We start from the raw sequence: 12,613 nt of genomic DNA on the forward strand, positions 1-12,613 counted from the left end.
ATATTTTATAAAATATTATTTATTACAGTTTAACAATATATTATTAAATACAATCGGAACTCTATTGTCTGTGTTGGTCGGTTACTAAAATGACACAGAAGTGTTTTTTAGTAAAATAAGGTTATAGAATAGATTAGCAAACGTTAATCGCGAAATTATTTCTCGCAGTGGAACATAACGTATAACAAATTTTAAAAAAAAAGCGAGTTTATTAGAATTCCATCAATTTAACTCCCTTTATACGAGTAGAAAAACTGATATAATAAAATATTTGGAGATATCATTTGCACATCTCAGATGAGAATGAGCAAGTTTCAACTGATTGGTTATTTAAAAACATAGGACACGAAAAACAAATTGTGAAAAATAAATTAAAATGAATTGTTTGTCAAATCGTAAATTGCAAATTTCAAAAATGAAAAAAAAAAGCAGATAATTCTGTATATTTTTGGATGAGTACAAGTAATATTGAAATTCAGTGATGAGATGTTCAAACCTTTTATTAATCTTTTAAAACTGCTACAAAACGTCTTCCGAGGAATTATGCGTTTCATAAAGACTTGTACGAGAGGACGGCGACAGAGAAACGCAAATAGCCACTGGAGAACTTAGGAAGACAACCACTGCAGAAGGACACGGACAACACAGGTGTGGTCACACAGAGAAAACCGAAAAAACAAACAAACCCTTACAACCTGCAAGTAAATTCAAACAAATACAGTTTAGTTTCCAGTATAAACTAGTGACTAGTTTGGATATATAACGTATATCAGCCTATTTATGGACATCATGAAATACGGGAACATTTAGGTTTAATTCAGTTAAAGGCAAAAACAAAACAAAACACGTTTGTTTTCATAGGTTTTCTCTGCCTCTTTGCTTCCATTTCAACATCTAAATGTATGTTTGCGTTATTAAGCCAACAACTATAAGAAAAATAATTTATAAGCCTAGTTAGAAAATGACTTTCGTCCTCATATGGTCTTAGAGTAAGGAAGATTCCGTTAAAAGATCTGAGATATATTAATGTAACCGTCTTTGGCAATACACGAGTATACGGTTTTGTTCTTCTAGTCTATTAATAGCCATAGAAGGTTATTTTGAAATTACTGTTGTTTAGAACTTATTTAGCGAGGAAGTGAGATAAATAACAGCGTACAAGAGAATTTCGATGGGATGTATGTCTACAGACGAATGTTTTATTTGCAACATGAACTATAGAAACTTTCTTAACAACAAAAATATTGTTAAAGTTTACTTCTTAACGTATTTTAAATTATCAATTATTGCTAAAGATTTTAATACTTGAAGCAAATGTCTTCGATTTTGTTCCCTATGCATCAGTCGCCATCTAGTGACAAGTATTGTTATTTCAGTATCAATGAACATTTATTTGCATTTGTGATCACGTTATGTTCTACTCACGATCATTTTATCTTGCCTTTACATACTACAAGGTCTATCTCCGCTGGACCCAGATGGACTTGAACCGGACTGACAATATGATCGCTCAGGAGACGTCACCTGTTGAGCTGACCTTAGTTTGACTCCTACGAATACATATTAAAAACAAATTGTTACTTTTGAGGTTATGATCTGTTGTTTAGGGTTAAACATTGCTCACGTGAGGACGTGGGAAACGACTTTAAATTCTTATTTTATTTTCCAAAGTCTTATTGAGTTTGTTGACTTTAACATGAGTAAACTAGAGTTAGATATGTGGGCTGTTAAAATAATATACTGCTGCATGCCATATATTCCCGACATCAGCGGACAAATAACCAACATTTGGCAAAATCTAGTAACAAAATATGACATTCCAGTTAATACCAAATTTATTCAAAAACTAGGCACAAAACTGAGGTCTATACTATGTAAAAACTACACTGACAAACACCACACCAACATTATTTATAAAATACAATGTGATAACTGCCACAACTTCTATATTGGAGAAACAAGTAGAAAAATGGAAACCAGATTCAAAGAACATAAAAAGTCACCTTCACACGTTTTCGAACACTGCAAGTCAAATAAACACAACATAACCATAGAAAACACTCAAATACCAAATAAAGAAACAAACATAAACAAACGCAAAATTAAAGAAGCCTTACTTATACAACAACTCAAGCCCAAAATAAACCAATACAAAGGAACGCCTTTATACTTATATTAATAAATATATCCAACATCTAAGCACGCCGTCTACATTCCTACACTCAATTACACAACCGTCTTCAAACATGTGGTCAGCTACCGGTCAGTAACCCTTTCTTTCTTTGTGAACCTGACGATGATCGATGTTCGCTCCTCTACATAATGCTTTCTCTATCCATACCAGCCGTTTTTAAATATATAATTCTTACATTTTCTCTCATGTTAGTACTTTCACGTGTTTTACCATGGACAAATTACTTGTCTTTCTTCAATTTTTTCCACCAGTTTTTCTTTGAATCGTCGTGAAGTCAGTGTCAAAATAAAAGCAAAATCATTCAAAGATATAGAGAAAGATAATTTAATGTCCACTTGTACCTCAGAACGGCTGGCATGGGTATTAACACTTGCTGATAAGGACAACGCTTCGACCTTCCTAGGTCATCTTCAGGTTAAGGTTAATGTCCACTTGTTAGAACAGGCTCTTCGTGGAATTGCTTCACTTAAGATATTAAAATACTGACTTCAGATATTACGCGATATCAGTTAGGCTAAGCAGAGTCATATGGATGTCTCATTAAAAGTAAATCCTAGTTACTATTCCAGATTACTATAGCTGGAAACCTGAATTAAAATTGAAAGTTTTATTTTGGAAATATTTGTTATTCTTACGTTTGTTTGTTTAGAATCAAGCAAGAAGCTACACAATGGGCTGTCTGTGCTCTGCCCACCACGGGTATCGAAACTCGGTTTTTAGCGGTGTGAGTCTGCAGACATACCGCTGTGCCACTGGTGAGGGGTATTTTTATGTTTATCATCCACATAGCTCAGAAATTTACGTTAAGTCGAAACTTAACCCACGTATACACTGAAAATAAACCTCGTTTTTTATCAAACACACTATGATCGTATAAAAATATACTACAGAGTGAAAGCCTTTATGTATTCGATGTTTTAGGTTGTTTTGCTTTACTTTGCACTAAACTACTCGAAGGCTATCTGCGCCAGCTATTCCTAATTTGGCATTAATAAATAGAGAACAAGGAGCTGGTCAATACAACCCACCTATGGACTATTCTTGTCAGACCGAATAGTGGGATTTGACGGATTTAATGCTCCCATGCACAACCCAAAGTGCAAAGAACAATTTGTTTATGATGGTCAGTACTGGTAATTTGAGTTCCTAATTTGTACGAAATTAGAGACTTTGTATTTTGACCCCACAAACACCCAACTTTAACCGCTGCTGCATTCAACGTGCCACATGATTTACTAAAATTTACGTCTAAGTGAGTTCTTTTAACATTTACCTCGAAATTAAGAAATTAGCTCATATATAATATTAAAGTTTGAATTATAATTTACAATTTGATTTCAAACTTATTGACTTACATTTACAAAATAGTAGTTCAATACAATATTGAATGCAAGTCAACAAACACGATGGCATGGCTCACGACCCGTGAAATACAAAACTCGAGCTCTAAAGGTCAGGATGCTAATCAGAGGGTCATGCTCGGTCCAATAAGAATGTCATCTCATGCAACACACAGAGTAAATGAACAAGTAAGAAACTGTTAGGGTTTATGTATGTTTTTGATCTGTTGGCCAGACGAAGGACAACCAGTCAGCAGCACCCGCTACCACAAGGGCTTTAGACCCGGCATGGCCAAGTGGTTAAGGCGATCGACTCGTAATCTGAGGGTCGCGGGTTCGAATCCCGGTCGCACCAAACATGCTCGTCCTCCCAGCCGTGGGAGCGTTACAATGTCCCACTATTCGTTGGTAAAAAGAGTAGCCCAAGAGTTGGCGGTGGGAGGTGATAACTAGATGCCTTCCCTCTAGTCTTACACTGCTAAATTAGGGATGACTAGCGCAGATAGCCCTCGAGTAGCTTTGTGCGAAATTCAAAACAAAAATAGTTCATCTCAAAGACACATATTATCTAGTCGGAGTTGCTTCTACCAGTCTTTCTTAACTGAAGAGACCAGAGCGACAGTAATTTTTTGCTGTACTTTGTATTTCAGTTTGACAGACGCTAGAATTCTGATTAACAATCACTTACCCTGGCTCATTGAAGACAGATAACACACAGAACGTGGAGGACTCCTTTTTATTGTAGCATACGGCCCCTCATTTCTTGTCTATTATTAGGGAAAACAAATATTAAATAAAATATATGAAATGTGAAGCATTATTCATTATTTTCTTCACTATATTAAATTAGTGTAATGTTTTTATTGGTATGTCGGTCATATATATGTGTCTTCCTGAGTATTAAAAAAAGCATATTTGGTAAAAACAAACAAAAACAATATCAAATAACGAAATTCCATACACAAAACTTATAATGTTAGATAGAACACAAAAGAAAAATGCTATTATTACGAAGTTGTGAAAGTAGTTATAAATAATAATCCGTTACCTAAGAGATAAACTAATAACACTAAAAATTCGGGTTCGCTATCCACAGTGAGTACAGCGCAGATAGTTGTGTAACTTTGCGCTCAGGCAGAAGTAAAACAAAACTTTATATTTTCAGCGGATACTATGATTGTGTCTTTGTAAACATCAAATCTAACTACAGACCTTGTGAAAATAAACTAGGTACTTGAAATAAATCTGTTTATACAGTAATGTATTTGTTTTTATGTAGTTGTTTTCACAGTTGTAGATCGTCCCTCATCGTTAGGTTAGGCTTAGACTAATTGTAGGTTTTTTTATAGTTATAAAGAGTAATGTATTTCTTATTTTTAATTGTTCCCATATTTATAGGCTGTCTGCCATTCTTAGGTTAGGCTTAGGCTAATTTTAGGTTCTTATAGTTATAAAGAGTAATGTATTTCTTATTTTTAATTGTTCCCATATTTATAGGCTGTCTGCCATTCTTAGGTTAGGCTTAGGCTAATTTTAGGTTCTTATAGTTATAAAGAGTAATGTATTTCTTATTTTTAATTGTTCCCATATTTATAGGCTGTCTGCCATTCTTAGGTTAGGCTTAGGCTAATTTTAGGTTCTTATAGTTATAAAGAGTAATGTATTTCTTATTTTTAATTGTTCCCATATTTATAGGCTGTCTGCCATTCTTAGGTTAGGCTTAGACTAATTGTAGGTTTTTTTATAGTTATAAAGAGTAATGTATTTCTTATTTTTAATTGTTCCCATATTTATAGGCTGTTTGCCATTCTTAGGTTAGGCTTAGGCTAATTTGAGGTTCTTATAGTTATAAAGAGTAATGTATTTCTTATTTTTAATTGTTCCCATATTTATAAGCTGACCCTCATTGTTAGGTTAGGCTTAGGCTAATTTTAGGTTCTTATAGTTATAAAGAGTAATGCATTTCTTATTTTTAATTGTTCCCATATTTATAGGCTGTCCGTCATTCTTAGGTTAGGCTTAGGCTAATTTTAGGTTTTTATAATTATAAAGAGTAATGTATTTGTTATTTTTAATTGTTCCCATATTTATAAGCTGACCCTCATTGTTAGGTTAGGCTTAGGCTAATTTTAGGTTCTTATAGTTATAAAGAGTAATGCATTTCTTATTTTTAATTGTTTCCATATTTATAGGCTATCCGTCATTCTTAGGTTAGGCTTAGGCTAATTTTAGGTTCTTATAGTTATAAAGAGTAATGTATTTGTTATTTTTAATTGTTCCCATATTTATAAGCTGACCCTCATTGTTAGGTTAGGCTTAGGCTAATTTTAGGTTCTTATAGTTATAAAGAGTAATGCATTTGTTATTTTTAATTGTTCCCATATTTATAGGCTGTCCGTCATTCTTAGGTTAGGCTTAGGCTAATTTTAGGTTTTTATAATTATAAAGAGTAATGTATTTGTTATTTTTATATTGTTCCCACATTTATAAGCTGACCCTCATTGTTAGGGTAGGATTAGGCTAATTTTAGGCTATTCTAATTAGTTTGCAAGTAAGCAAAACAAATAATAGCACACTTGTGAGAATTCCATGTTGCATTAATCCGAAGGGTGTTCATTACCTTTTAAAAACTAACTTAGTTATTATCACACACTATCGTGAACTTCAATTGGTTTCAGCTTTTTACTTTCACTTAAAGAGTGAAATGGTATCAGTCACATTTGCAACCATATTAAACTGCTACTGATATCAAAGTATAACATTTACAACGGTAATAAACCCGATATCGGGTTCATTGTTCTAAACTCACAATCATTAACAAACTGGATTGGTATCGTACGTCCAGGATCACAGAAAGCTGCTATTGGTCTGGATGTTTAAAATGACAATTCAAATACACAACATAATAATAATAATAGTATCATAAATTTCTGTGTGATCAAACCGTGCAGGATTCGAGTACTTATTCACACAGCTTAGCTCGCCTAAAACTATTTGACTCTGTACACAGTAGTTACGAGGGTTGTGGATATAAATTGTCAGGAAATTACGTTAACAAACTCGGTACCTCATGCGTCAAATACTATTAAAATTTTGTTAAGCCAATAAAAGTATTTTAATAAGCTGGCAATGAAAGATTTAAACGATTTGTTTGTTTGTTTTGAATTTCGCGCAAAGCTACACGAGGTATATCTGCGCTAGCCGTCCCAAATTTAGAAGTACAAGACTAGAGTGAAGGCAGCTAGTCATCACCACCCTCCGCCAACTCTTGGGCTACTCTCTTACCAACGAATAGTGGGATTGACCGTTACACTATAACGCCACCCACGGCTGAAAGAGCGAGCATCTTTGGCAGGATGGGGATTCGAACCCGGGACCCTCGGATTACGAGTCGAATGCATTAACCACGTGGTCATGCTGGGCTCTTTTAATATAGAAATCAATTGAATATCGATTTGTATTAAATTCACACAATTTTCCTTCTTATCACAAATATGTTTTAATATACATACAAAGATACAATTTAAAATAACCGTTATTACAGATAATCATTTGTATACAAAAGTTTCATAAACTTACAAACAATATTTTAAATCTGATATCCGCTCTTCTATATTTTGTTGACGGTTCACGAATCGCAAGTTAATTTTATTTTGATAGATAAATACACTTCACTTAACGGGAATGCTAGTTAGATCCATTCTGCACACGTGAGTTTTTGTTTGTTTTCTCCCAACGACAATATATAATGTCTTCATAGAAATACTAACGTTCGAAATTCGTGATATTTGAAATGTATAACATATCTGTAGTTTCCCAATAAATAAGCGTTTGTCACAATTATAGCTTCCAAGTCTTATAGTATACTAACTGTAGAGACACAAAAATATATCGAACTGTCTCTTGGTGCGTCGATTTATAAACTTTTAGAATGAAGTTCTCGAAACTTCCGTTGGCAACAACATTCTAAAATAAGCTAATGCTTTCATAAAACATATATTGTTGATTCTTACACTCGAAAATCTTTTACAAGGCCCGGCATGGCCAGGTGGTTAAGGCATTCGACTCGTAATTTGAGGGTCGTTGGTTCGAATCCCTGTCGCACGAAACATTCTCGCCCTTTCAGCCGTGGGGGCGTTATAATGTGCAGTCAATCCCACTATTCTTTGGTAAAAGAGTAGCTCAGGAGTTGGCGGTGGGTGGTAATGACTAGCTACCTTCCCTGTAAATTACTGCTAAATTAGTGGACGGCTAGAGCAGATAGCTCTCCTGTAACTTTGCGCGAGATTCAAAAACAAACAAAGCTTGAAATGAGGCGGGACTTGAGCAATACACGTTTAACAATTTAATTTTTATACATTTATAGATATGCATTAAACTGAAACAAACACAGATATTACAATAATATTAAATCTCTTACAATTAACATAATTTTCGGACACTGGTAGATCACCATATTTTGTCACTGAATGAATTATTTTTGCACACAACTTGTAATTTCATTTCAAAAAGTAAACATGACGTCGGTGGCTTTCAGTAACTTACAGACAACATAACTGGACAACTCCTTTCGTCCACAACACAGCGTGGGGGTGGTACAGAAGCATATGGCTCAGCGTATTCGTGGTTATCGTCTCTTCGTCCTGATATGGAAAAGTTCACAAGTTAACATATTCCCTTCGAGAAAAAACACACACAAAAAAGCCGAAGAAATAAATCCTCTGTATTGGAAGAACATTTGTTCAGTCTTAAAAGCAAGACATAAGAAAGCACTTATAAAAACCTAACAACTGGAAGAGACAGTTATTTCCTTAAATAACTGCACCAATAATAACAATTTGATTTTTTTTTCAACTGTTAATAATCAAAGTTCAAAACGTAACAAAATATTTGAGAGGCACAATATTTTTTCATATAATTTTGTGTGTTTATACGTATTGGGAAGTATAATTCACAAGTTTATATATAATTATCAAAATTGAATGAAATATTTATATTAGTTTGTAGGATTTTTTAAAACGCTATAACATATTAAAAACTAGTGAATATTTATGCTGACAGATGGCACAACGTAAGTAGTATAATTTACCTCTTTTTATTTCGTGTTAAATAAAGTTCCCGGAGTCGTGAAAATGCAGATGAAGAAAAATGATTGGATTATGAATGAGGAACGTATAATAAAGGGTTAGTCATGCCATAAATTAAAACTATATTTCAAGTTCCAACTTTTAGAGAATGTAAATTGGATTGCATTTCGTGTGAAGAGGCAGGGAAAAACGCGTCTTCATTCATTAAATGTGTAGACAAGTGAACCAAGATTGTAATTAACTTTATGTCTTTCATCTGATCTATAACACAGGTACAACACAAAAATGAGGCCCGTTTATTGGTATATACTACACAGATCTTCCTAAGGATCACAGTTTTCCAGTAATAGGTTTATTAGTTAAAACTAGTTCTTGAAATAATAATTGTGCAGGTGCTTTTTTCACGTGCCCTCTGCATTTATTTAGTGCTATTCAAACTATGTGATCAAGTATGACCGTCATAGTATAGCAGAAAGTGGGTCACCTCTGTTCTTGCACATTTCAACCTATTGCAGGCACATTATTATTATTTAATTAGATATTATTATTATTATGCCTCTCGATTCCATGAAGGAACATAGGGCCGCAATCGCTTGCGGATTCATTAACAGGCTGTTTTTTTAAGTGAGTAGATTGTTAGCCTACTGCACAGCCCCAACCAGGAGGAGAAACCTGAGCCGTCTCTAATTTAGCAGTGTAAGACTAGAGGGAAGGAAACTAGTCATCACCACCCACCGCCAACTCTTGGGCTACTCTTTTACCAACGAATAGTGGGATTGACCGTAACATTATAACGCCCCCACGGCTAAAAGAGTGAGCATCTTTGGCAGGATGGGGATCCGAACCCGCGACCCTCGAATTAGGAGTCGCACGCCTAACGCGCTCGGCCATGCCGGGCACATTTAATTAGATAACTGTAGACCAATACAAAGTTTTCAAGAACTGATGAACGCAGACGCCATGCAGAATCTCTCAAAAGGAACAGGAATATTCCAAGGAAGTTTGTCTCAGAGAAGGGTTGCTATTGCACTATGAGTTGGTTAAAGTGTAGTTTCTAGGGCATGGAGTCACTTCCAAGAGACAGGAATAATGGACAGAGCAAGAAGGACAGTAGTGCGAGTTCCAATGACAGTCAGACACTGACAGCACAGGCTTAAATGCTTTGTTGAAATCTCTGGGAAGATACAGGTTTTTTTGTTCATGTGTTCTCTTCACAGACGAATTTAGATACTGTCAAGACTATCATAATGGAAGTACTCGAGTGTGGAGACGAACTAATGAAGATGTCAATGTGATAGAACATTATTGGCATGGAAAAGGGAGAATGATGGAATCTCAGGAGTCATAAAGACTTGTACATCATCCAGAATGTAATAGAACATTATTGACATAGAGATGGGACAATGATGGAGTCTCAGGAGTCATAAAGACTTGTACATCATCCAAAATGCGATAGACCATTATTGACATAGAGATGGGACAATGATGGAATCTCAGGAGTCATAAAGACTTGTACATCATCCAGAATGCGATAGAACATTATTGACATAGAGATGGGACAATGATGGAATCTCAGGAGTCATAAAGACTTGTACATCATCCAGAATGTGATAGAACATCATTGATATGGAGATGTGACAATGATGGAATCTCAGGAGTCATAAAGACTTGTACATCATCTAGAATGGGACTTTGAAGAGAAAAGATCACAGGGATGAGGTCTTGGATATTACTGAGGCCACAACGAGGAGCCATAGATCCAAATTTAACTTTAATGGATGATGATGCATAACCACATAACTCCTGGAGGATGAGAGTATTGAGAGAATGGACTGGCCAGCATGTTCACCTGACATGAATCCTATTGAACACGTTTGGGACGGACTGCAAGGAGCAGTATTACCTCGTCCTGTTCAACTCACCAGTCTGGAGTAGTTTGGAATTGCCTTAGCCCCAAAATGATACAATATGCCCAAACAGACTGATCCAGGGCATGAGAAGACACTATCAGACTGTAATTAAAGTAAAAGGCATTAAGCAGAAACAAAACTCAGTTTATTGAATATGTGGACACTTTCTTGTGTTCTTTATTTTTGCCAAGATCAAGCAAAACCTTGTTGTCGAATGTAAATAAGTACTTTTAGACAAATGTTATTAAAAATGTTTTACGTAATAACACCACTATCAAAACATGGTGAGTCTTAGCAAATTTTGAGTAATATTTATATATATATATACATTTAAACTTAATGGGAATGAAGAAGACTGGCAGCATTATGTACTTGATTGACAAGTAAGTAATAATAGGATAATATGGCTGACAAAGGAGATAAAAATAATATATAATTTCCGAGATGTACATATATTCTAGTGTATCATTCTGATCAATAATTGTCTGGGAGTAACCTAATCTAGTGATTAGAGTAAAAGAATGTGTTGACTATGTGTAGTATGGTCCAAGGTTTGGGTCTCGAAGGGTTTTGCACTTTTATCTGCGTATGTGTTATAAAAGTATCATTCACGTTATTGGATTCGAAGATATATTAAGGTGGCGAGTGTTACTAACTGACTGCTTTCTTTCTGCTTGCTAATTAAGAAACAGCGATGGCTATATCTGAATTCTAAGGGTAACTGACTCGACCATTTTGCTACATGTGCGCATAAAGACGTCGTGCAGGCAGCAGATACCAACAGAATGCCAGTTTGTATTTTGCGTTTACAGCAAACAAGTTAGTAAACCTTTAATCTTACTATAATTATTCTCTGCAAGTAAATTCTTTCTTCATCAATTTCAGTAACAATACATTTTTACCAAGTTTGTTCCTAATGAACTCCTTTATATTTGTAGTACACTTACACTTACACCAGTCACCATTTATAAACAATTTCAAATATTTGGATCAAAATGAGCAGCATCTCTTTTCTTTTCAATCACGTACTCACGAATCTTCCTTCCAGGAAAGAAAGGTTTCATGTATATGGTTCAAAATGAACAACATTGGTTTCTCTTTAATGTTGACACTATAACCAATTACTCACGAATCCTCCTTCCAGCAGCAACAGGTGTTGGTTTTCTGGTTGGCGAGGAGTAATATGAGGGCTTGTAAGTTGGTTCCATACCTTTGAGCGGCTTCTGAGGAAATTCCATCATACCCACGTTTTCCGTTTGCCTATCCTTTCGTGTCTGATTGTCTGAAGAAAAGAAAAGGATTGAAAAGGTAACAAATTTCCTTACTTCAGTCATTAATTTAAATTAATTTAATTTGTTCAGTCCAACATTAATTTAAAAAAAACACAAATAAAAATGTAATAATGGACAATGCATTAAAAATAGAACAAATGTAAATGTCGTCTAATTAGAGTGAATAATGAGTTTTATGACACAAAAGGTATTTAAAATACTACCGTACTGGCCCGATTATAAGGCGACGTTTTTTTTTTGCCTTATAATTATGGCCGGCCACAGACTCCTTCCCCCTGTCGTATGTTTGAATGCACATATAGCATCCATTTACACATACGCACAGATATTTGCTCTCGCAACTAATCCACCTTCAGTCTGTTTAGTTATTGTGTTAGTTTTATTAAATGCCGTCATGACGCTCAATATTTCTCTTTTCCATGGTTTCTGAAAATGGGTTCGCTTTATATTAAACATCGCCCTATAATCGGACCAATACGGTATTTAGCTATGGTTCTAATCATCGGAATTGTATGTTGTTTTCTCGGTTCATTTGTGTAGATACGGAGAATATTTTCATTGTTTGGTTTATATTAAACATCGCCCTATAATCGGACCAATACGGTATTTAGCAATGGTTCTAATCATCCATATTGTATGTTGTTTTTTCGGTTCTTTTGTGTAGATACGGAGAATATTTTCATTGTTTGGTTTATATTAAACATCGCCCTATAATCGGACCAATACGGTATTTAGCAATGGTTCTAATCATCCGAATTGTATGTTGTTTTCTCGCTTCATTTGTGTAGAT

The 12,613-nt window shown here is 34.8% G+C and overlaps 1 protein-coding gene across 2 annotated transcripts in view; it reads right to left on the reverse strand.

Moving 5' to 3' along the window:
- The window catches only part of LOC143246626 (cell adhesion molecule Dscam1-like), a 158,893-nt gene continuing 146,280 nt past the window's right edge, over positions 1–12,613 (reverse strand). The window contains exons 23-27 of one of the 2 annotated variants that reach the window (XM_076493665.1): positions 11,661–11,813; positions 8,080–8,177; positions 4,223–4,301; positions 1,426–1,550; positions 1–623 (exon numbers count right to left, since the gene is read on the reverse strand). In XM_076493665.1, the coding sequence (XP_076349780.1) occupies positions 1,444–1,550; positions 4,223–4,301; positions 8,080–8,177; positions 11,661–11,813 (437 nt within the window). In that variant the 3' untranslated portion in view covers positions 1–623; positions 1,426–1,443. Of the gene's footprint in view, positions 696–1,425; positions 1,551–4,222; positions 4,302–8,079; positions 8,178–11,660; positions 11,814–12,613 lie in introns of both variants that reach the window. The other variant, XM_076493664.1, reaches the window with a different exon arrangement.

Source organism: Tachypleus tridentatus, chromosome 3 (assembly GCF_004210375.1).
Source record: "Tachypleus tridentatus isolate NWPU-2018 chromosome 3, ASM421037v1, whole genome shotgun sequence".
In the NCBI taxonomy this organism is placed as follows: Eukaryota; Metazoa; Arthropoda; class Merostomata; order Xiphosura; family Limulidae; genus Tachypleus; species Tachypleus tridentatus.